The following is a 23,602-nucleotide window of genomic DNA, read 5'->3' as shown; positions in this document are numbered from 1 at the left end:
TCGGTGAAATGAATCACTAAAGCGTAGTTCAAATGAATCGGTTCTATAAAATGAATCGACCTTCCCATCACTGATCTCCAACGACGTGCTGATCTCTTCTCAGGTGTCCTGTTGCACCATCTGTAGCCACGTACATTCAAGAGTTTATCACGGGCAGGTTTACTTAACCGAACCGGGTTACACCACACACACGTGGAGCTTAGCATTGGCTACATGGGTACACCACCTCCTGAGCAGGGGGTTTACCGCAAAACACGACAAAAAGACATTAAAAAACACACAATACAATATTCACCATATTCATATCGAATACTGCAGTAAATAATAATTCTGGATATACTGAATTTTTGTCCCATTGAATCTAAAGAGTCGGTTCCATGGCTGTGTGCTTGTTGATTCGTTCTGAACGGTATCCTGTAAAAACGACAGTAGGTCTTAATTACTGAAACTAATAGTGGTGAAACGTCAATTTGATGCTTACTGGTGTTCACTAGCTAAATCCTTAATAAAAACTTCATTACGACAAACTTACGAAGCCATAAACCTGCACCCAACCGGTGCTACCCAGTCCTGTTTACTCAAGCGTGCGGACGACATGAATCGATACCGCGAGAGGCGGGGCTACGACACTGGACCAATCATCGCTCTTATTTCTCGGCTCAGAATATATTCACCAATGGCTGACATCGGTTGTTCGACGTCATGCAGTGGGCGTGTCCGCTGGAAAGCCTATGCGGCGGCTGCTGAGCTGAATGAGGAAGTTCAGCAGAAGCAGCGCAGTTTCCTGAGCTCCGTCTGACAGGGTGCGATTACTTTTACCGAGCAGTCTCCTTCCAGCCATGGCACAGTAAGTGGTTCTTTCTGGAATATTAGCCTTAGTGTTTAGTGTGGAAGCTACTAGGCTTGGTAGAAAGACGCTGAGGTCGCTGTTTCTATGCTGTCCGTTCAGCTAACGTTAGCTAGCCCCCGTGCTGGCGTGGCCAGGCACTACTGTACATCAGCCGTCTGATTATAGCTCATCTAAAGCATGTATACATCCTAACCAGCCCAGTACTGGCTTTACCGTGCTCTGATTGGTTGTACAAGTCACAGTATAGGTTTATCATGACAGGTATTAATACTCTATACATGGAGCATGGACCTCTCTACTCCAGATACACTGCAAAGTTGAATATTTTTAGCTGCAGCCTTCCTGACCTCTGAAAGGGCCTGATTTTCAGGCCATGATGTGACTCAGGTGCAGAATAACTGGAAAACACTGATCTGAACTTCTGTTGTTCCTGTGGAAGCACACAGGTCTGTGGAAGTTAGAATAAAGAAGCTCCTAATCTGGTCAGTAGGTGTTTATTGGCTCAGTAAAACACTAATGTAAAAATGCATGCTATTAACTAGCTATATGCACAAGGCTCTTTCATCACTGCTTTAATGAAAACAGCTCTTCTCATGGGAGTCTGGTATTCTTTAGAGTCCTCATCCAACACCTGGTTCTGTAAGTCAGCACTTAATGATGGTGAATCGGGTGAGCTGGCTGATGGGGGCATACAGGAGAAACCTGGAACCAAGCTTTGTCCTTTAAACTAGCTCACAAGATCTCACCTGCTTTCTTCAACATGAGGAATTCTTGTTAATTCGTGCTGCATTTATGTTTACCTGCTTCTGTTCTAATGTGAATTTATTGTTTACAAGGCAAAGATCTCGTCTTGCTGAGATTAATGGTTTTAAATGATGTGTATATATATGCACATAAATGTCAAATTATGACTAAGCTCATTCATTTGTTAAACTATCATTTACGGGCTAGCTGTGTCCCATGTAGAATTATTAGCCTGACTGTGGTTAGTTTTCTGTACCTCTTATTTCCTAACTTCTGCTTTCTCTCATTGCACAGAGCGGATATTGCACTCATTGGTTTGGCCGTCATGGGTCAGAACCTGATCCTGAACATGAATGATCATGGCTTTGTTGTAAGTCACCTTCTCTGTGTTTTACTGTCTTAATTTGTTCTCAGAGGATCAGATCCTTCTTTAATTTCTGTAACCTGGTTTACTTTCTGTCTTTCAGGTCTGTGCGTACAACAGGACGGTGTCCAAGGTGCATGACTTCTTGAAAAATGAAGCCAAAGGAACCAAAGTGATTGGTGCAGAATCCCTTGAGGACATGGTCTCCAAGTTGAAGACCCCTCGCCGCATTATACTCCTTGTCAAAGCCGGCCAGGCTGTGGATGACTTTGTTGACAAGCTGGTAAATGTCGTCCTAAATGGAACAGTTTGGAATCTACGTAATTGTCCAGAATTGTGAAATTGCTCTCACTTATTGTTCAACAGGTTCCTCTTCTCCAGCCTGGAGACATCATCATAGATGGGGGCAATTCTGAATACAGAGACACAACAGTAAGTTCAGGCAAACAGGTTGAGTCTCATGAACAGCTGCTGGTGTGTGTGTGTGTGTTATATGGTTATATTCATGTTGTCTGTTTCTGTGTAGCGGCGGTGTCAGAGTTTGAAGGCCAAGGGTCTGTTGTTTGTGGGCAGTGGAGTTAGTGGGGGAGAAGAGGGAGCACGCTATGGACCTTCACTAATGCCAGGCGGACACAAGGAAGCTTGGTGAGATGCCTACTTTTGTTGCACCAGGCTTGTTTAAATGGTGGTTTGATAAACTGAATGAGTGTGGTTTAGTTTATTTGCTGTAATGTCATATATGTTTAGTAAGGCACAGTTGCACATATGGATATTGGGGAAATTGGACTGCATTGGCAGTTCAGTGAACATTTAAGCAAATTAGAACCCATAAACACCCACAATATAGAAATCCTGCAGTGCATGTATATATCATGTTCTTAAGGTGAGAAATCTATTCATTATTTGTTATTTTTACATACAGGCCACACATTAAAGATATTTTCCAGAGCATTGCTGCAAAGGTCGGTACAGGGGAGCCCTGTTGTGACTGGGTGAGTGTCTTATAAGGAAGTATTTACACTCTGACATTCTGCTCAACACTTTATTTGAAGGCTGTCTGTATAAAGACTTTATAACACATGCCTTGTATAAACTTTGTACATACACTGTATACATACACTATAGTATGCAGTGTGACAGTATAGTAAGTATCGGGACACCTGCTCATTCATAATTTCTTCTGAAATCAAGGCTATTAAAATTAGTTTATCCTGCTTTTGTGGGGGTAACTGTCTCTATCCCATCCCACCTCATCCCAAACTCCTCAGCTCATCCCAAATGTATTGGATGGAGCACCATCCATCATTCAAGAGCACGCAGTTCTACAGCTCAATGCTGGAGGGGGTTATATCGCTCTAGCTCATCTCTGGCATTAGGCATGCTCCCAATAGGTTAATGTTCATCTGCTCCACAGAGCCCTATTCTATTGCCACTACTTCTCGACAGGGACCAGACAAGCTTTCTCAGCAATGGGTGCAACTGAAAGTAGCTGATTGCGTTCAAAAGAAAAGAAGTGTCCACAAACTTTTGGGTATACAGTGTGTATTTATCAAGCAGTACCTGAGTATTCCTTTGCCAGCCAAGATGACATAAGGTGTTCTTCACACCTGTTCAGTGCTCGTGTGTGTGTGATATGAAGTCTCTGTGCAGGAAGCCCTCACAGAAAACTCACAGTTGCTGAGTATTCTGTTGTTATTTAAGTCCGTTATCATTTGTTTCACAGGTTGGAGATGAGGGGGCGGGACACTTTGTAAAGATGGTACACAATGGCATTGAGTATGGCGATATGCAGCTGATCTGTGAGGCCTACCATCTGATGAAAGACGTACTGGGAATGGACCATGATGAGATGGCACAGGTGAGTCAGGAGCTGCTTCCTCCTTTATAATGCTAATATTTCAGGGCTTCCTTGTTCCTCAATCCATTGTCATTTGAAACCAATTTTCTCCGACTGATTTCCTCCTTCAAGGCATTGTTCAGACCTCTTCCTGCTAATGCACCCTGTCTGACTTTTCTTTAGGCTTTTGACCAGTGGAATAAAACTGAGCTGGACTCCTTCCTCATCGAGATCACAGCCAACATCCTCAAGTTCAAGGACTCTGACGGCACTCACCTGCTGCCCAAAATCAGAGACAGTGCAGGACAGAAGGGGACAGGGAAATGGACAGCCATCTCTGCCTTGGAGTACGGTGTCCCAGTCACACTTATTGGTATGTCTTGCCTAGTTCAAAAGTATCCAGTTATATAACTGGAATCATATCTGGTCATTTTAAGGTGCACTTATTGCTGACACAGGTGTTCAGTTGCACAACCATACAGCTTATGTAATCTCTTCACAAAACAATTTCTAATAAAATGGGACACTCTGGAGCAGCCAGACATGAGCCTAAGGTCACAGTGCCCAACTCCAAGAATTGACTAGAGGAGTTTACAGCCCTCCAGGCCAGCATCCAGATGTGGAGCAGAAGAACTGTGTTACCTGGTTTAATGGACCTCTATCCAGTACCTTTGGGATGGGTTAAAGTAGCATTTATGATCCAGAACTAATGATCCAACATCACTACCTGACCTTACTAATATTCATTTGGCGGAATTCTATTAAATCCTCACAGCAATGTACTGACCTCTAGTGTACAGTAAAGTCTCCCCAGAAGAGTAGATGCTGTCATAAGAAGGGGTGTCCACAAACATTTGGACGTATTGTGTATATCTAAACATTGTGTTTATTTGTGTTAATGAATGCATTCAGCTACTTTAAGTTGCACCCATTGCTGACACAGATGTGCAAATGCACACACAGCTTGTCTAGGCCGTTTAGAGACATACTGCCATTAGAATAGGACTCTCTGGAGCAGATAAACATAAACGTATGGACACCATGCTTAATACCAGTCATAGGCTAGAGGGGTAGTAAGCTCCAGCATTGAGCTATGGAGCAGTGGAACTGTGGTCTCTGGAATGATGGCTGATGCTCCATCCATACTTAGGATGGGATAAGATGGCTGAGTTGGGAATGAGGTGGGTTGGTGATCATCAAACATCCTGAGCTCGCTTACGCTCTTGTCGCTGAATGTAATCAAATCCTCACAGCAATTTTAACAGCAAAAAAAAAAAAAAAAAAAAGTTACTTCAACAAAAGCACAATACATTTAGATTTTGGAAGAAACCATGAAAGAGCAGGTGTCCCAATACTTTTGTCCATATAGTGTGTTTAATGTTGTTCTGTTGAGAGTTAATATGAGGTTAGGCTGCTAATGTTCGGATAAGTAAGGGAGTGGTTTGGTTCCAAGTGTTGAATGAAGCTACTTTAAGCAGCTTGAAGGCTTTGCTGTTCTCCTCCTCAGCAGATGTGACGTGACCTAAGCAGGATTTTCTGTTATGTCTTCTGCTTTGGCTTTTGATGGAGGGAAGTTTAAACAGACTGACTGTGACCTTGAGAAGTGTTATTCCAGGACGACAAGCTAGTGAGATGTGAGAACCGTGGTGTAGTTCTGCAGCAGTCCTCTTCAGATGGCATGCTCTAGATTTGGGGAGTTTGATTTTTATGCAGAGTGTCATCAGGTTTACTGACTCTCAGCTCATGGATCTGGTGTCTGAATGTGAAAAGTACTCCTGCCTGTCCTCAGGCAGGACGATCTGTGCAGGCAACAAAAGGCTGCATTGTGGTCTTTAGAGCGCAGAGTGGGGGAAAGTGTGCAGACGTGATTCCACAGTGAGGGACGGAGGATTTCTCTTCAATAGGCTGCATTCCATCAGGAGCGTAGTGCTTAGTTCATGGTGACACAACAGTTTTTTTGTTTTTTTTCCCACTGCTGTGCTGCACCTCCCTTAAATTTTTCATCACTGTGCCTCTGCTAAAATTACAAAGTCATGCTTACTCAAGTCTTTGCTTCTGCAAAGTAACTGTGAGCCGTAACTGTTTGTTAATGTGGCAAGCCCTGCTTTCACAAAAGCCAGAGTGATTGTCAGTGATTCATTATCTGCTTATTGACACAGTGTCCATGTTTTCAGGGCATGGCCTCTGATTGTAAAGCAGGTCTTATTGTACATTGTGACTGGGAATTCATGGCTTTGTTGATCAGATTACCTCAGATGCAACACCCATTTTTTTTTTTTTTATTTTTTTTTTTTTTACGTATTTAGGTTCAAGTTGCTTTCTAGTCAGCATGAGCAGTAGCAGTTATTATCTGGCTGAGGCTGGTAGCTAGTGCCTAGTGTATCTTTCTAGGCTAGGGTTGTCTTCACATCATTCAGTTACACCAAAGATTATTAAATGCACCATTTTATGCATTTGTTTATGTGTAAATGTGGCTTTGGCTGGACCGGAAAATGAAAGTGTCACAGAAGCTGCATATTATAGTACAGTTTTAACACTGTGATTATTCCTGAGTCTTTCCAGATAGTGCTGCTGTCCTCACGTCGTGTCCTCTCAGCACAATGAGGCATGTCTTTTGTTCAGGAAGAGCAGGGCGTTTAAGTGATGCTGGTCTTCTGTAATAAACAGTCATTCATGTCACTGCATTTAAAACCATCTATGAAAAACCATTATATTTATGTCCAATTCCCCAATTTCTACATTTGTAAATGTTTGTTAGTGTCAGCAATAGAAGATGTGTAAATGGAAATGCCATGCCTACCCTGGCTGTTACAGTGAATTTCTCAGTGTGAGCACACTACTGGCACTGAGAGTGGCTGGTACTCAGCAGAAACTGGAGATGTGGAGTGTGTGCTTTATCCTACGTTCCTTATTTCTTTATGTAAAAATGCTGCTGTATGGGTGGGCTGCTCAGGGCCAGAGCGAATGCTATAATAACACTGTATTTAATTAACCTGCCAGAAATGCATAATTGAGAGGCTCTGTTCTAGCAGTGCCGGCTCATGTCACTGAATGTCCTGTTTCTGTCCCGCAGGAGAGGCTGTCTTTGCCAGATGTCTCTCCTCTCTGAAGGAAGAAAGAGTGCTGGCCAGTAAGAGCCTCACAGGACCCCAGGGAGCCAAATTTACTGGAGACAAGGCCAAATTTCTTGAAGACATTAGAAAGGTTGGTATAGTTACAGGGTCTGAATGTTTTGTGACCATAATCATCCCTAGTGATGTCAGGCCTTCAATCTCCTTTATTTTACCTTATCAGATGGGATGTTTTATATTTATATTTGTTATTAAATGTTGTTCGATTATTCAGTGTTTAATGGTTTGAGACCAACAAAACAGCAAATAGCACTGGCCTACATAGACTTTTTGTTTTTGTGATGCACAGTATACTTTTCTCAGCATATCAAGTATATCTTCATTGCTTATAGAGCCCTGATCAGCTGTGTTATAGTGTAATTAGTCTGGTTTAGCTGGATGAAGTGCAGCACATTTTGAACAAAAGTCACTGTACTAAGGGAGAGTATATAATTAGCAGTTTTTAAGAATCAGATATTACTGATGCATTTTGTCTGTGATGACGTATTACATGATAAATATTGTGTATTGTGAAAATATCTTCACAAAAAAGATCTTTATCTCCCACCCGATTAATAAGAAGCACTATTAAAATATATTCTAGAGTAAAATATATTAAGCATATTTGTCAGTTCCAGAACACAAAAACTGAGCAAAATTATCTTCCCTTCCAGGCTTTGTATGCCTCCAAGATCATTTCCTACGCTCAGGGCTTCATGCTCCTGCGCCAGGCAGCTAATGAGTTTGGCTGGTCTCTCAACTATGGAGGTATCGCTCTGATGTGGAGAGGTGGCTGCATCATTCGGAGGTAAGTTACACCTTTCTTAGATCATAGAGATAGTACTGGCTAAGCGTGAATGGTGCCAGTGTATGCTCAGTATGCTCTTTACTCGGCATAAACCCAGAGTCCAGTACAGAAAGCTCTGTTTACTGAGACACAATACAAAGAAGTGATATTTGAGCCAAACGTCAGTGTCACAACCCTGAAAGAACACATGAGGAAGCAGATGTAATGTTTCAGTTCCTGGTAAAGGTCTGTTCTGTGTGAATACTGAAGCATGTTGTGTAATATCTGTTGAGGTAATGTCAGATATTCACAGTTGTCTTAACTTTGACTAATGATTATGACCTCTCTCTGTACCTTTAGCGTTTTCTTGGGAAAGATTAAGGAGGCCTTTGATCGGGACTCAAAGCTGCAGAATCTGCTCCTAGACGACTTCTTTAGTAATGCTGTACAGGACTGCCAGGTACAGGAAGTGGGACACGCCTTCACACTGATGACTTTGCAGCGGTTTAAAAGTGTAACAGTGTAAGGTGGTTGGTGTGGGCCAACAGATAACACCACTACCTGCCAGTGAGCTATTACACCATGCAGGAGGCTGGGGTTCGATTCCCAGTCTGGGTGCACTACACCAATACTTAGGCCTTGAGCAAGACTGACACTGCATTGGCCCACGTCTGTAATAGTAACTTTGTAACCTTGTGAGTCGCTCTGGTTAAGCACGGCAGCTAAAATGCCATAAATGTAACAAAATTATCCTCTTAAATTGCAGAAGACCTGCCGGTGGGTCGAACAATTTATTGCACACTTCTATTACCAAAGAATAGCCCCACCAGTTTGCACAGATGTTACTGTATTTACTGGATCATTCGTGTGTAATAAGCCGTAGAGTGTTTAAATAAGGGGTTAAATACAGTTATGCCTAGGTATGCTCGACAGGCTAGGTTATTAAGTCAATATAAACATGTATTTATGGATTATAAAACGTACACAATGTTCCCCTTACCCCAAACACACCCCTTACCCCAACTCACTGGAGATATGAGGTTAATATTCTTGATGTCAGCTTTTTAGCTCCAGTGCAAACCTAAAGAACCTGATGTCTTTAGTTACTTCTTTAGGTTTACACTGGAGTTATGAAGCGTATACCATTTCAGTTAGCGCTGTTTAGCTACAAGCCGTTTTTCACAATTGCTTAGAACCCCTCAAGCTCTAACAACAACTATAAAAATGCACCATTTAACTAAAACACCCTACACACTACAACACCCTCTGTACTTTGCTTCATTCTTCTAGACAACATATAGTCATATAGTGTCAGAATCCACATACTTTAGTCTCTTACTCAATGACATGGACATGGTTTTTGACATGGCTCCAGTGCAAAACTGAAGAAGTAAACATTGGACACCAAAAATGTCTCGACTGAACATCTGTTAACTGATCAACTGATCGATTTGGGGTGAGGAGAAACTTGTGTAAATTATATTTGTCTTATTGAACTATTGCTTTTACTTTTTCAATTGGTTTGCAGGTTATATAATGCTAATTGGGAGGGTATACTCTTTTGTTACTGGTTAGCTAGTGCTTATAATTCAAAAAGCAAACTTCAGACACCCCCAGAAATGGGGGGGGAAAGGAGACAATTGTGTGCATTAGATTTTTGTCAGAACTTGAATATTTTCTGTACCAACTGTGAAGCTCTCATGGAGCCTGATCTCCTCTTTAGTATACTGGGTTTTTAGTTGTCCAGTCAAACCGTACTTCTTTTTTTTTGTGCTCCAGGCTTCATGGCGGCGGGTTGTAAGTACAGGAGTTGAGCTGGGGATCCCCATGCCTTCCTTCACTACGGCATTGTCCTTCTATGACGGCTACAGACATGCCATGCTCCCAGCTAACCTGCTGCAGGTAAACCCCTTTATCCAGCAGAGATATGAGCATGTTGCTCCACTGGCCATATGGCATAGCACAGGGATTACTGAGGGTCACATATGAGTGTAGTCATAGCTGAGACTAGAGCTGCAGGTTGTGGGGGAGGGGTTTAGAGACATGGGCGGGGTGCTTACATTACCTGGTAGATATAATTATTTATACTACTACTACTACTGCAACTATTGTAGCACTTATGTGCATGCTTATGATCATATTGTATGTGAGAACAGGTGTCTGAAGGGTTCAATTGTATTGATTTCTGTTTATATTATATTAATTTAGAATGTTTTATTCAATTATATTAGACTGTATACATATTTTTACACTCTTTTTCACTACTGGGTATCAGTTTCTCCATGTTTATGTGTACCACAAGTACAGTGCGGTAATTATGCATTATTTGCTTTCTACAGGCTCAGAGGGACTACTTCGGTGCTCACACATATGAGTTGCTCTCAAACCCTGGCCACTTTATCCACACCAACTGGACAGGCCATGGTGGAAACGTTTCCTCAACATCCTACAACGCCTAAACTCCGATTCCCATTCCAGTAAACACCAGGAAGCTCCATTGTCTGAGAGCGAGGGACCAAGGCAACAGAGCAAGATACATTTCACCTGCACTTGATTACTGAATAATGGAAAACAGCCCCACTTAAACTTTATTTAAAGTTTTTATGAAGTCTTGAAGTAAAGTTCTACTGATGATGGAATTTGATATAATAGTGTGTACACTGTTTCCAAACTCTCTCTCTTTTCTGTAAGTAGTGAGAAGTGAAGTGTAGGGCCAGGTCTTTGTGGTGTTGCTAAGGCCATGCCTGAGATCATGTTTTGCCCTAGAGTTCACAGTGTTAACCATGGATTACGGTTAACTGTTGCACTGTATTAGGCTAAATAAAGACTACAATCCCTTTTTAATTAGCTTTTGTCCTCTTCACTTTCCCACTGCCCACGGTAAGCACAGCTCTCTGTTATTTTTGTGTAGGAATACTCAACACAAGACATGTTAACCATTCTTTCCTATTAGAAAGGAGAGCCATTTTACAGCCATGGCTTAGAGCAGGGGTGGGAAACAGGGGCAGGAGTCCAGCACAGTGTGCTAATTTTCCTGCTCTGACCCACTAAATCTGTTAAATCAGATGAGCTTGAGCTGTAAAAGCACAAAACTGCACCTGAATCCGACCCTCCAGGACCAGAATTGTCCATCCTTGCCTTAGAGGATATGCAGAGTTGTCCCTTTATTAGCTACACCTACCTTATACCCTATACCCTCCCACATCTACCATCTAGGGTACATATGCAAGTACTAACTCTAGCCATGTTCATGTACCTGATAAAAAAATCTATTCAGTGTATGTGTTAGGTGTAGTTAATAAACTGGTGACTGAATATGTGTATTCCTCAATGGCTGTAGTGAGAGGGTAAGACCAGGAGAGGGTGCTAAGGCTTGTTAGTGTAGAAGGTTGTTTACATGAGCATATCATATATATAGTCAACTTTGACATGGTTTAAAAGAAATACATGGGATTAGATTTAATATTCAGAATTTTTAGAACTGTAATAAAATTACAAAAAAAACATTTTTTTAAAGTTTTAACCCTATTATTATTTACTTAAAAACAAGGCACACTAAACATGAGAAAAGCACATAAGTGTCCATATCCTACATTTCTAACCTCTCTTTATCCCGTAGTATTAAACAGGCTGGTAAATGAACTCTTCTGTATTGTGCCTCTTTCAAAAAGCACACTTCTGAGAACTGCAGCATGAATGGGACTGACTAAACTGTGGGAGACTGAATAGGTGTATATATGTCAAATAAAAACCATCAGCGTGTCGACCTTAGAAAACCAGTGATTTTTAGAGTGTTTCAGTACATCTAGAAACTATGACAGATTCAGTGTGTAACATAAAACAAATCCTTAAAACAAAATCCATCTGTTCATTCTCAAGCCAAAAATTCAATAATGGATTTGTCTTGTATGAGGTAAATAGGGTTGGATCATTGAAAAATTTGCTGTGTCAGAAATGGTGCACTTGTTTACTGATTTACTTCTCACTATACAGGACTTTCTACATTGAACGCTATGTAGGCTGGTGGTGAGCGAGACAATAGACAGAATTCATAGTACCAACAGTACTCAATTACGCTGGAAATGTTGCACCGTGACCCTTCATCACAACTTTTGGAGCACCATCAATGCAATAGTTATGAAGCATATACCCCAAAAAGCTGAAATGTTTCTTATTCAAGAAACTTGTAAATATGTAAAACTTGGCAAATGTGTAACTCTAAACTCATTTTAGATGAAACTTCAATTAGAAGTTGTGTCAGGCAACATCGAAAACTAAAATGAGTATGAGGTAGAACATTTAAAGCATCTTAAAGCAGTACAATAGAGCTATTACACTTTAATATGGCAAAACATGAGCATGAGCTGGTGCTCCAATTTCATGAAATAGATGAAGTATGTTATTAAGTAAGTTTAGCTGCTCTTGGGGTAATGGTATAAAATTGCATATTGTTGCTGTTAACCTTATATCTCCATTTATGCTATTTTACGTAATGTGAGCCTGTTAGTTCTTTAAATAGTGTCCAAATGAATGGACCAATAGAAATAAATAATAAAACACTTTATTTTGGGTTAAAACACTTTTACATAGGCTTTCATTGAAAATCATTACAACATCAAAAGAACTTTGATAGGGGGCTTAATAATCTATAATCTTAATTACTGCTAGTTGGGGTTTTTTTACAACTCACTTAGTGAATGGAAGAGTCACATGGATGTGTGATCACTAAGTTTTTCCCTCCCTGCCATCAGTTCCCGTCTCAGATGCTACAGTCTGTCCGGGCCTGCTCATTCGTTAGCTTGGCTTTCAACATGATGTCACTGAATGGACACTTGAGTGTTACTGAGTGCACAAAGTGTGTTAGTCATGAAACAGGATGGGTAATTACAACAGCACTGTACAAGAGCAACTAATGGGATGCGTGTCCTCGACCTTTCAGACACATTACAACGACCTTCTAAAGACAAAAACATCCTTCCAATTGAAGTCCCAGGAATCTAATGACAACAGCAGAGAGAACTTGAAGCTACTTAGTAGTGTCCTGCTGATGCTATTCGATTCAAAGATGATAAGACCCCTCAGCCCCTCTTTGGCTAATTTAAAACTAATGTTTGTCTGGTATAGTTAGTGCCCGGGACGCAATTAGCCCATTGGATAAGAACATATCTATAATTAAAGGCCTCTTTCGAGAGAGGAACACAGCATGTCCTAATGAGTGCTAATGCCAGAGAGAGAGACAGAGAGCGAGCATGCAGCAGAACTAGGGTAGCTTATAATAGCGGCTCGGATGAAAGAGCGTGGGTGCTGCTGAATCATCATGGAGTGCTCCAAGCCGGTGGTGTGCCAGCTCTGTAAGTGGACACCCTCTTCTGTTTCCTGCTCATCAATTATGCACAGGCTGCACTGAGGGAGACGCAGGCTGGTAATAACAGTGAAGTCTGAGGTGCTCTGAGTTTGCTGCCGTTTCTTCCGTGACATGACTTAGGTCTTCATCTGATGTGTGTATGTATGCTATTATCTTAAAAGCATGTTTCTATTGCTGTGCATGTTTCATTGCAGTTCCAGTTTGGAAGGTGACACCATCGTTCACTCAGACTGGATGCATATGATTGACAAAATGATTTCATTGGCATTTTTCTTCATTAGAAACCTTGTGGAAATATAAACCCTGGGCTAGTAACTGTGGTGAAGTCTGTTTTTATGATATATATATATCATAAACATATATCTTAATCCTCATATTTTTAAAATAAACATGGATTGAAGGACTGTGGGCTGGATTGTAATGTTACGTGACCTTCATGAATAACCACAGAGAAATGTCACATAAGTGGGTCTTTTTTTAATAGTAAATCTCTTCATTTAGCTCATCACCCGTGTTCTGTGTCAGTGGCTGTTGTGAGTGCTGTATAAAAGTATGGCTCTGAATGCCGGAGGGGACACTTGCGGAGCAGCAGACGGGGGCATGTTCATTATGAGAATGCTGCTGAGTTTGGTACCTCTGCTGCTGATCGCATGGAGCGGAACCAGCACTGATGCCCTGCCCATAGACAACAATCTGCCACAAAGCATCGAGGTGAGGCCACACTACTACTACTACTGCTACTACTACTACCACCAGCTGACATGGCTTACTACCACTTTTTATATGTAGGGGTTGTTATAACAAAATACGCATAAAGGTTTCTGAAAGACGCAAAAAATCAGTAAATATATAAATATGCAAACATATATATAAATATATACAAATATATGTACGCTATTTAAAAAACTTCATATGTTTGACATTTTTGAGTTTTTAAATCTGGTTGTTGGAAGTTGTTCTTTCCATATGGACTAATAATAAAAATGCTCTAAAATTACTTTAAGAATTACATTGACTTTAAGAAAATGTAATTTTCTTAAAAATTTTTATTTTTTAATTTTCTTAATCCTTATCTTAAAAGGTTTTTATTTGCAGGACAACATATATATATATATATATATATATATATATATATATATATATATATATATATATATATATATATACACACTTATATCCCTCTGTCTACTAAATAAATAGTTAAGAAACATTGATTTGTCACAACTTATAATTGTTTTCATACAAGAATACATTTCTAATATTAGTTTTAAAAATATTATAATAAAAAAATGTGTAGGTATAACAAGTTCACTGTTAAACATTTCCTCCAAAATTTGTATAGGGCTACGTTGACCAATTAGGAGTTTGACGCCCCTTTGCTGCAGTAACAGCCCCTACTTTTCTGAAAGGTTTTATTCTAAATTGCTGCAATGATTTGACTGCAATCGGTCACAAGAGCATTAGTGACGGCATACATGGCTGCTTTCCCAGAATGTTATTAAGCCTAGTCCAGGACTACAGTTTCCTTTCAAAGGGTTTCTATTCAGAATGCTGTGTAGTCCAGGACTAGACGTAATCCCTGTCTGGAAAACTGACCCATAATGTAGAAACTACTGAAAACTACTGAATGCTTCTGTTTTTCTTTTGACATTAAAATCTCTAACGGTTGTTTTATCTTGTTTTTACTGTTAAAGAGAATTTGCATAATCAGCACAACCTAGCTGAATACCTCAGCTTTCATTTGCTGATAGTTGGGTTATCCTAATGTACTAATGTACACTACACTAGGGATGAAAACTGTGTCAATCCTCAGTTTTGTTTGTGGTGTGGTAAAGACTGTCACCAGCAAGCACATCAGAACTGTTCAATGATCGATCATGTAAGAGTTTATAGATGTTTTACAGATCTCATTTCTTTTACTCAGGTTTTGACAAAAGAGCAGAAGGACTTACTGATGAAGATAATGTCAGACCTCGCTGAACTGAACATGACTGTTAAAGACCTGGGAGCACTGGACCTGGAGCAGCTGCTGAATGGTAAACTGGGCGAAAGGTCTGTGTTGGGCCTGCCAGCTCGGGAGAAATCCCCTTGCAAGAACTTCTTCTGGAAGACCTTCTCTGCATGCTAATACTGAATGATATACAAAGTAAACAACAGCTTGTTTAACCTGATATCCTGTATATGGCATTACTAAGAGAACAGTCCTAAAACCCTGAGTACTAATAAACATGAAATGGATGACTCTGGTTTTCTCAGGTGGTTGTCTTCTCAGACATGTCTGACCAATGTTATGCTAACACCCATCACATCTAGTACTGTGCAGAGTCTTCAAACACCTAAGCACATCATTTAAATGCAGAAGAATGTTTGCCGGGTAGTTGAGATCTTGTGAGCCTGTTTGAAGAACCTAGCTTGGTTCTAGATTTCTCCTGGACACCCCCAACCAGCATGTATGTGGCTCTCCTGATTTACCATCATTAAGCACTGATGTGCCAAACCAGGTGCTGAATGAGAACTAAAAATAATACTAGACTCCCACGAGGAGAACTTCAAATGTTTTAATGAACACAGGGATGTAAAACCATGACATCCTGTATATGTGTTAGTGTTTATTCTAGTATTAGTGATCTACTAGTGAACTGCCCAGGAGTTTTTTCCTTCTACTTTTCACAGGTGCCTAAAACCTCTGCACAGTGCTACACAATATTCATTATTCACCACCTGTACATGTAAAAAAGAACTTCTAAGAATTGTGTGTTTATCATGTTCAAAGCTGGTTTGTTTTTTGTACATGGATTTAAAAACCACAAGAGACAATTGAGGTACAACATTTGATCCAAAATGTAAATTAATCAGTAGATTCTGAATTCAGACATAAAATGGTAACAGGACAGCAATCACTAACCACTGACAATGATTACAACTACATAAATAAAAATCATTGTACTGAAATTGTTGAACAATATGCCTTGCAGACTACTTTTAAATAGTAATATTACAGTCAACAGACCTAATTACATGATCTATATGCAATGTTTTGGGTGTTCTCAAGAACGTGACTTTGCAGCACACTGAGGAATATCCATACTTTTCTTGGTAGCAACATTAATCTTTTCAAATTCTATACAGAAAAAGTTAGGATCCCTCACAACCTGTCCTGACTGAAAATATAAATAAATTTAAAAAAAATAGTAAATAAACATTATCTGCACTTTCTGGTCATTTTATGGGGGAAACATCCTCAGAAACTAACAAATCTATATCTGGCACCACCTAGAGGACCACTAACAAATCTTTAATCTTCATCTGTACATTTACATAACAGCAAAAAACAAACAAAAAAAAACATGAAAAACTAGTGTAGGCAACAATCCAATCATCCTTGATGATAAAGAAGAATGTTATTTCTAGGTTTAACTACTGCAAAGCCACATTTTTGAGGCATCTCAATTTGACCAAGTTGTTCAGGTTTAATTTCTAACCCCACAATCTCCCCAAACCAAAATCCAACAACCATAAACTCTGTATAGGTCAAACACTGTTTGATTGTAAAATTAGATGTTTATTTTACACTTTAAACGACTAAAATGAGACTTGTGGATGGAATTTAAAAATACAGTGATTCAATTCCTATGGGCCTATTTATTGGGAATTACCACAGAGATCCAGATCATTCACCGCCTAACCCCCATTACAGCCCACACATTTCACAAAGTCCCGTCAATCTACACATTTCACTCATGGCAGAAATGAGCAAGCTACTGTTCAGAAAAACAACAAAAAGGCATTTTTAACTGTGAGTAAAGTCTGACCACTTAGAGTTACAATGGCTAAAACCTGCATGTTGTAACTGTAAAGAAACAAATCAAAAACAGAAATTTAACAGCCAGATGAATTAGTCTACCATCAAACAATGAGTCAGTAACAAAACAAAAAGCATGAGCATCAACAAGAAAATCATTGGAAAATGGGACTGAGGGGTTCAGGCATGTCTCCGTAAAAAGATATTTTTTGCCCATCGTTTTGGATTGTGTTTCTTTGGGCATGTGCTCCAGCCAATTCGGAATTGTCCATTTAAATTTCAATAGGGATTCCAGGGATCCTGTTACAGTGAAGTGAAGAAGTCCCTTTTCAGGTATAAGGCATTCGGCAGCATCTCCACAGTTGGACTGTGTTGGGGCCGCCAACACTACAACTCCAGTCTTCAGCTTCCCCAAAACTGACTTCATTCTGGGTTCTGATGTAAACCTGGGCCAGCGGAGTCCAAGGTCCCTATACATGCGAATTAAATAAGTTTTTGCAATTCAATTAATTTTTTGTAGCAATCAAAAATAAGCCACTGTCAAATACCTAGTCAAATTAGTTTTATTTGAGAGAGTTCCCTTTGAGTCACAAAACATAAAATGCATTCAAAACACTTAACAAATGCAACCTTCCTATAGGGATTCTTCAACTTTCACCGCCACATCACCCCTCTTTAGACACTCAGAGCACACGCTCACCGCCACACACCCCAGTGCCTTCTCACAGACAACACCACTTCACATGTTCACACTTAGAGGTCAGTAACAGGGAGGAGATAGAACACGCACACCATACAAGCATTCACAACAAGTATATAGCAAGAATACAAATACTTAAGATTTCTAGACATTCCACTACATATATATATATTTTTTTAACTATATAAGCTTGATTATATGAGAAAAGGGAGGAAAGGAGATAGATCAAAGGGGAATAAAGGATGCAACGAATGTCCATCTGACGGTGCTACAGAAAACACACGCTGCTGCCGCTCACACTCGCTCACACAGGTTCTTCTCACATCTTGCAGTCATCTTGTTTTTTGCATCGCACAACCAGCTCTTTTCACACTTGCGTTCATGTTCTCTCTCAGTCCGTTCGCTCATTCAGTCTCTCACTCTCTTGGCCCACAATCCATCACCATCTCACTCGTTCATAGCGTTACATATTGGACAGAATCATCCATGAAAAAGGGGAGAAAAAGACAACACCCACCGTCTAACACAGTAAATGCAGAGTGAAGCTGTGTTCTTTGATGGCAAAGCATTTACACATGGGAAGAAGGGTACTGATACTGAGATCGCTCGAACATTGCGGCCAACGAGGGGCTTCTTCCCGGGAAATTGGAAAAGAGGTGGTGAACTGTAGAAGAGATTTGTGAAGGCTTGACCATAAACTTCAAACAAAAAATGCAAACAACTCTACACAACACAATTCAAACCAGGCTTTAAAAAACAGCATCTCTAAATAAGACTGAGAGGGCACTGAAACACTAATGAAACTCATCCACATTTCAGATCTCAATATTCAAATATATAGCCAAAATAAGTTATCAATGAAAACAAAATTCTAATTTTCTACTTAGTGTTTAGACCACTCTTGCAATTTCAACCACTCAGTTTTATAGAGAATCAGTTTCACTTATAACATTCTCTCTTTTTTTTGTCCTTTTCTTTTTTCATTAAACAAAAAGCAACACAAATATCTTCTAAATACAAGGGACATACGTTCTGGCTACAAACTCTCTTCTCAAAATACTTACCATTTAATCTAGAAATTAGGACACTTCAAAAGCAACTCTACATCCCCCAACTAGACTTGGTCTCCATACTGGACCCAAAGCCTGAGCTGAACCCACTGCTAGAGGCTGAATTAGTGCCCGCACCCCACCCAAGACTAGCAGAGCTGGTGGTGTTATAGTTACCACTTGTGCTATAGCTCTGACTCTGATCTCTACTGCCACTCGTTTGGCCAGCCGCAGTAGTGCCAGAGGCAGCCGTCTGACCCTGCTGACTGGCCAGCATGCCCATCATACCCCAGCTGCTCTGGAGGGCTGCCTGGGCAGCTGCCATCATGGCTGGATTGAGGCTAAGAGCCCCAAAATTCACACTGCTGTTGGGACTGCGACTACTACCAAAGCCCTGCCCAAACCCCCCAAAACGACCACGATCCATCATTTGCCTACTATTATTATGCTTAGGCTCTGCGTTGGAGATGTGCACGCTGGTGCCCTTTATGATCAGGTCCTCGCCACACAGGGACTGGGCAACCTGGAGGGCAAAATAAATCACACAATTACAAGATGTAAGCCAAGCAAACAGCAAAATAAAAACTCCACCAAAAGCGCTTAAAACCGACCTGGTCGTCAGCAAAAGTGACAAAGGCAAATGCCCGGAAAGGCTTAGGAATGAAGACATCTGTGACTTCGCCATACTGCATAAAGAACTGCCTAAGGTCATCAGCAGTCATGTCCTCAGTACAACGACCCACAAACACTTTCCTACTCCGCATAGGCTCATCCGGCCCAGCCTGTTCCAGGAAATACTAGATCAATTAATAGAAAACAAGGTCTATTCATGCAGTGTTCACAACAAATCACAACAGTACAATCTCTTATTAAAAAAATATATATATTTACTACCAAAGCGAGACAAGTCTATTTTATACATTACACTACACAATGCCACAATGCCTGGCTATGTATATATTACATTAAAATTGTAATTGATTCTGGGGTGTCCAATCTCACCCACAAAAAGACAATATGGCTGCAGGTTTTTATTCCAAATAAGCAGAACTCTGGTTTTCTAGAACTGAAGTATTGTTATATGAGGTCTACTCATGCTTGTTTGGAGCGAAAAACCTGCTGCCACACTGGCCTTTAAAGAATAAGACCGTACACCCTGGTTCAACAGTTGCCCACTCGGGTTTTACCTTTGAGTTGGGGAGCTTACAGTCACACCACCTTCCATCAATCATATGCCGCTGAGACATGACTTTAATTTGTGTCTCATAGTCTGTAAATCTCACAAAGCCAAATCCTTTGGAGTTTCCAGTTTTCACATCTCGCTTAACCTGTCAAAGAAAAAACACAAAATCTTGAGTATTACCACATTAAACCAGGATCAAGTCTATGGATGGTCAAAGCACTGCAGCTTAGTGTTTGCCATACATGTCCAGATCAACTAATGAACAGCACCACACAAAGTATGGATAGTTTTTCCATATTGAAATTTAACTCAATAAAATATTTAAATACAGATCGGAAAATGTAAAGTATCAGCAGCACATAATGATTAAAATAAAAAAAAAATTGTACTGAATCAAAAACATCAAGTTCAGAGTTAAATAAAAACATAATTTTGCTGAAATCTAGTGAACTGCGATTATGTGGTTGCACTTGCTGATGGTTTAAGTGTATTAAACAAGGAAACCACTAAACTTTGCAGAGCATTGGTCCCAACTAAAGTCTGTTATAGACACACTGGGCAATACGAACCTGTACCATTATGACCTCTCCAAAAGTGCTGAAATAATCTTTCAGATCTTGCTCAGATGTTTTCCATGGTAAGCCAAGAACGATCAAATCTGAGGTTTTTTGAATGCCTCTCTTAATCTTCACAGCAGAGGCAGCATCCATTTCATCCATCTTTCTCTTATTATCTGGGGAGGAACAGAAAGGTTAAGAAGGGTGTAAAGAACTTGATATACATCTCATTAACCACACAGTTCAAATATAGATTATAAAGTTGAATTTCTAATAAAACAGACATGCAAAGCAGCAAACAAGCGGCAACTGAGCATGAGGTAGGATACCAGGTGCAAAAAGACAGAACTGCTTATAGAATAAATGCAATATGTTTGCCATTTGCACTGCCACTATGAAATGCATATATATATATATACACATACACACACATATATATATATACACATATATATATACACACACACACACACACACACACACACATCACAGCTATTTGTATACCTGGTTGTCATGCACAGGCTGTACTTAAGTTTACGTTGCACAGACACTATTAGTCTAAGTGTCTCCAACATACAGGACATATTTCTCCAGACAATTCAGGATACCTACACCACTGCATAGGAATTATGCAACCGCTGCACTCTTTGCATTTTAGCTATTTATTTTAATCATTTGTAATTAGGTATTTTTACTCATTTTTGTATTGCAATGTAATTAAAATGGTGCTTTTTTATTAACTACACATCAAATTGTTTTTTTTCTGCTTTAGTTTTTGCTTTCTCACTACTTTGGTACTTTTTGTGCTGCTGTAGTGTCCGTGACTCCCTCTGGGATTAATAAAGAGATCAATCCATCCATCCATAGTCTAAAGTGGACAGTGTGCAAATGAGGCAGGTAGAAATAAGAGACATGTATAAAGTATAACAGAGGCAGGTGTGAAAACATAATGCACAGAATCATGAAAAGATGAACAGCAACGGTGTGAACGCAACTGGCTCCCATGTGCTGTAAAACACACGTAACCTGGACCTCTGTGTAAGATGCACTGCAGTAGCTACCTTTCGGATAATTGACCACGTACACCAGGTTGCCCCAGTCTGCGTCCGGCGCGTGCAGCACGCCCTCCACTAGGCGCACCCCCCGCATGCACTGGGACACGGGGCTCCGGTAGCGCAGGCCGCACGCGCCGGGGAACTGCGCTGCTACGGTGGAGAGCAGCACGGTGCCGTCCTCCTCGGAGGGGATTTCCATCGGCTCCTCATTCTCATCCTCAGCTACGCGAATGTAACACTCAGACATGTTGAACCCGGGCGGTGAACGTTACTGCGGGCGGGCGCTCGCTCTGTGCTAGCAGCTGCGCGTTAGCCACCACGCTTACTGAATTATTCAGGTAGCTATCCTAGCCCTGCTAGCTGCAAGCCGAGACCGCGCAGATTCTGCACCTATACTCGAGTCGGAAATGCACACACTGCACGAATCTCTAACTTCGAATCTAGCTATCAAATATAAGAGCTGTGGTTGCTGATATCGGGGGAACGCGGGGTTATAAACAGTAAACCGCTCGTGCGACCACCGTCCATCAGCTCCCAGCTCCCTGGCGTTTCAATGAATGGCAGGAAGCTTTCCGCCGCGACAAGCGAAGCCAAGGGCTGAAGCTCGTCAGAGTATTAATAAATAGGTATTTAACTGCTGTTCTATCCCTATAAAACACCGCACTACGCTTCATAAACAACAAAAAACAACAACAATAACCCGCCTGCTTATTTCTCTACCCTCAAACTTCCATCAAAATGGCCTCCGCGACGTCCTCGTCGAAACAACAGCGTCATCGCCCGGGAGAGCTCACTTCCGGCTAGGAGAAGGGGGGTTGTTGTGTTTGTGGAATTAAAAAGATTCACAACAACACGAATAAAAATGCAGTATTTGATTATACAGATCATTAATGTTGCGTAATTTACTGTAAAATGTGGTTCGCTTGGCAAAAGCGCGAGTTTATTTAGAAGAAGCCGAAAGACGTAATACTGCCCCCCCCCATCGCTTCACTGCCATCCAGCGAAGTGCGCGAAACTGTGCTGTCCAATCACGTGTCCGCGCGGCTGACCGGGCTGAAGATGGGACGCTTTTGTTTACATGCTGGTGTTTAATTCATGTAGGAGATGTAATTGGATGTGTGGAGGGGACCTAAGATTAAGTACAGCTCGTTTTCAAACCATATGACTGGTCAGGAGCTACTGACCACCACAATTTAGCAGCTGCCCATATAAGAGCCTGAGAGGATTTAATAGATTTAATAGTATTTGCTTAAATTCATATGTTAGACTGGTTTAATAGTTACTGTGGTTGAATTCAGCTAAACTCACATCCTGAGCCACTAACAGGCCTATTTAACTTAAGTCAGTTGTACTTTTCTCCTCGATTGTTAATAAAGCTGAATCACTCCATTATATTTACAAAAGAGAAATAAATATTTAACTGCAAATAACCAGTTATAAGATAAGATAATCCTTTATTAATCCCACAGTGAGGAAATTCTCAGTGTCACAGCAGAAGGGAAGGCAAGACACGCAGTTACAAAAACATGTAGATAAATGATTTACACTATATACACAATATAAATAAGACTTAAAAAAAAGCAATAGCAATATTATTTACAGGTTATTGCAAATGACTCTTAATTGCACGTGTGTGTGTGGGGGGGGGGGTATTGCACATAGTATTATAGTTTCAATAGTCTTATATTTATTGTCTTTATTGAAACCAACTACAAATTCATATCAGTGTAAATTGAAACTGCATGATCTGTCTTTGTGTTAGATCAGTACCACCGATCGTCACTGCATCAACAAAACAAGAAACCTTTATTTGGTAAAACACTCATTTCATACATTTGAAAAGTGTAAGTGTATTAAAATGAAGATACCTTCTGACTTTGACCCAGTAACATTTTTAATCTCCATACTTCCACTTTTAATAAAGTACGATTTTAAAACTTCTCTATTTTAATTCATTTATACACCCCTGGTTATGATTTAGCAATGAACCCAGTAGATTAGAAAGTAAGAACTGTTGAGGAACCTCTCAGTATGATACATATGATACAGCACAGGAGAAGAAGTTTGTTAGGTTCTGTTCTTCTGTATTTAGGATCTTTTTGGTCTGAAATAAAAATCTGAAGCACTAAAACAAAGCACCGGCAGAACTGAAGGAGATACACCCTTTGCTGCATGGTGTGGTCAAATGGCAATTTTTAA

At 40.4% G+C, this 23,602-nt stretch overlaps 3 protein-coding genes across 9 annotated transcripts; 2 read left to right on the top strand and 1 right to left on the bottom strand.

Annotated features, from left to right (window-relative positions):
* Positions 1–747: 747 nt before the first annotated feature.
* On the top strand, positions 748–10,536 carry pgd (phosphogluconate dehydrogenase). Its single transcript, XM_072696955.1, has 13 exons — positions 748–847; positions 1,889–1,964; positions 2,062–2,241; positions 2,325–2,390; positions 2,485–2,603; positions 2,881–2,950; positions 3,682–3,816; positions 3,979–4,168; positions 6,869–6,999; positions 7,580–7,713; positions 8,053–8,152; positions 9,472–9,594; positions 10,032–10,536. Exons 1-13 carry the CDS (start codon positions 840–842, stop codon positions 10,149–10,151), a joined length of 1,452 nt encoding a protein of 483 aa, XP_072553056.1. The 5' UTR covers positions 748–839; the 3' UTR covers positions 10,152–10,536.
* A 2,522-nt stretch (positions 10,537–13,058) lies between these two features.
* Positions 13,059–16,020, top strand: sst6.2 (somatostatin 6.2). 3 transcript variants are annotated; one of them, XM_072696740.1, is made up of 3 exons: positions 13,059–13,190; positions 13,559–13,768; positions 14,982–16,020. In XM_072696740.1, the coding sequence occupies exons 2-3, from the start codon at positions 13,610–13,612 to the stop codon at positions 15,183–15,185; spliced, it is 363 nt and encodes a 120-aa protein (XP_072552841.1). In that variant the 5' UTR covers positions 13,059–13,190; positions 13,559–13,609; the 3' UTR covers positions 15,186–16,020. The 3 variants fall into 3 exon arrangements, with proteins under 3 accessions (XP_072552841.1, XP_072552842.1, XP_072552840.1); XM_072696741.1 differs by having other exon boundaries at positions 13,059–13,194; positions 13,583–13,768; XM_072696739.1 differs by having other exon boundaries at positions 13,059–13,194.
* A 578-nt stretch (positions 16,021–16,598) lies between these two features.
* Positions 16,599–22,150, bottom strand: tardbpa (TAR DNA binding protein a). 5 transcript variants are annotated; one of them, XR_011981770.1, is made up of 7 exons: positions 21,410–22,150; positions 20,361–20,524; positions 19,796–19,936; positions 19,220–19,405; positions 19,047–19,131; positions 18,077–18,223; positions 16,599–17,329 (listed from the first exon to the last, which is right to left on the bottom strand). XR_011981770.1 is itself a non-coding variant. In XM_072696738.1 (6 exons), exons 1-6 carry the CDS (start codon positions 21,648–21,650, stop codon positions 18,129–18,131), a joined length of 912 nt encoding a protein of 303 aa, XP_072552839.1. In that variant the 5' UTR covers positions 21,651–22,150; the 3' UTR covers positions 16,599–18,128. The 5 variants fall into 5 exon arrangements, 3 of the variants coding, with proteins under 3 accessions (XP_072552839.1, XP_072552837.1, XP_072552838.1); XR_011981771.1 differs by having other exon boundaries at positions 19,220–19,390; XM_072696738.1 differs by having other exon boundaries at positions 16,599–18,223.
* Positions 22,151–23,602: the final 1,452 nt, after the last annotated feature.

This window comes from Salminus brasiliensis, chromosome 14, assembly GCF_030463535.1.
Source record: "Salminus brasiliensis chromosome 14, fSalBra1.hap2, whole genome shotgun sequence".
In the NCBI taxonomy this organism is placed as follows: Eukaryota; Metazoa; Chordata; class Actinopteri; order Characiformes; family Bryconidae; genus Salminus; species Salminus brasiliensis.
This window is presented reverse-complemented; position numbering and strand designations above follow the sequence as displayed.

Coding starts and splice junctions, on each gene's coding strand:
- pgd (XM_072696955.1), top strand. Junction 2,391..2,484: donor CTGAATACAGAGACACAACA/GTAAGTTCAGGC, acceptor GTTTCTGTGTAG/CGGCGGTGTCAGAGTTTGAA. Junction 4,169..6,868: donor TGTCCCAGTCACACTTATTG/GTATGTCTTGCC, acceptor TCTGTCCCGCAG/GAGAGGCTGTCTTTGCCAGA.
- sst6.2 (XM_072696740.1), top strand. CDS start 13,610: ATGGCTCTGAATGCCGGAGGGGACACTTGCGGAGCAGCAGACGGGGGC. Junction 13,769..14,981: donor ATCTGCCACAAAGCATCGAG/GTGAGGCCACAC, acceptor TCTTTTACTCAG/GTTTTGACAAAAGAGCAGAA.
- tardbpa (XM_072696736.1), bottom strand. CDS start 21,650: ATGTCTGAGTGTTACATTCGCGTAGCTGAGGATGAGAATGAGGAGCCG. Junction 19,937..20,360: donor GAGAGGTCATAATGGTACAG/GTTCGTATTGCC, acceptor TTTCTTTGACAG/GTTAAGCGAGATGTGAAAAC. Junction 19,406..19,795: donor GTAAGCTCCCCAACTCAAAG/GTAAAACCCGAG, acceptor TAATTGATCTAG/TATTTCCTGGAACAGGCTGG.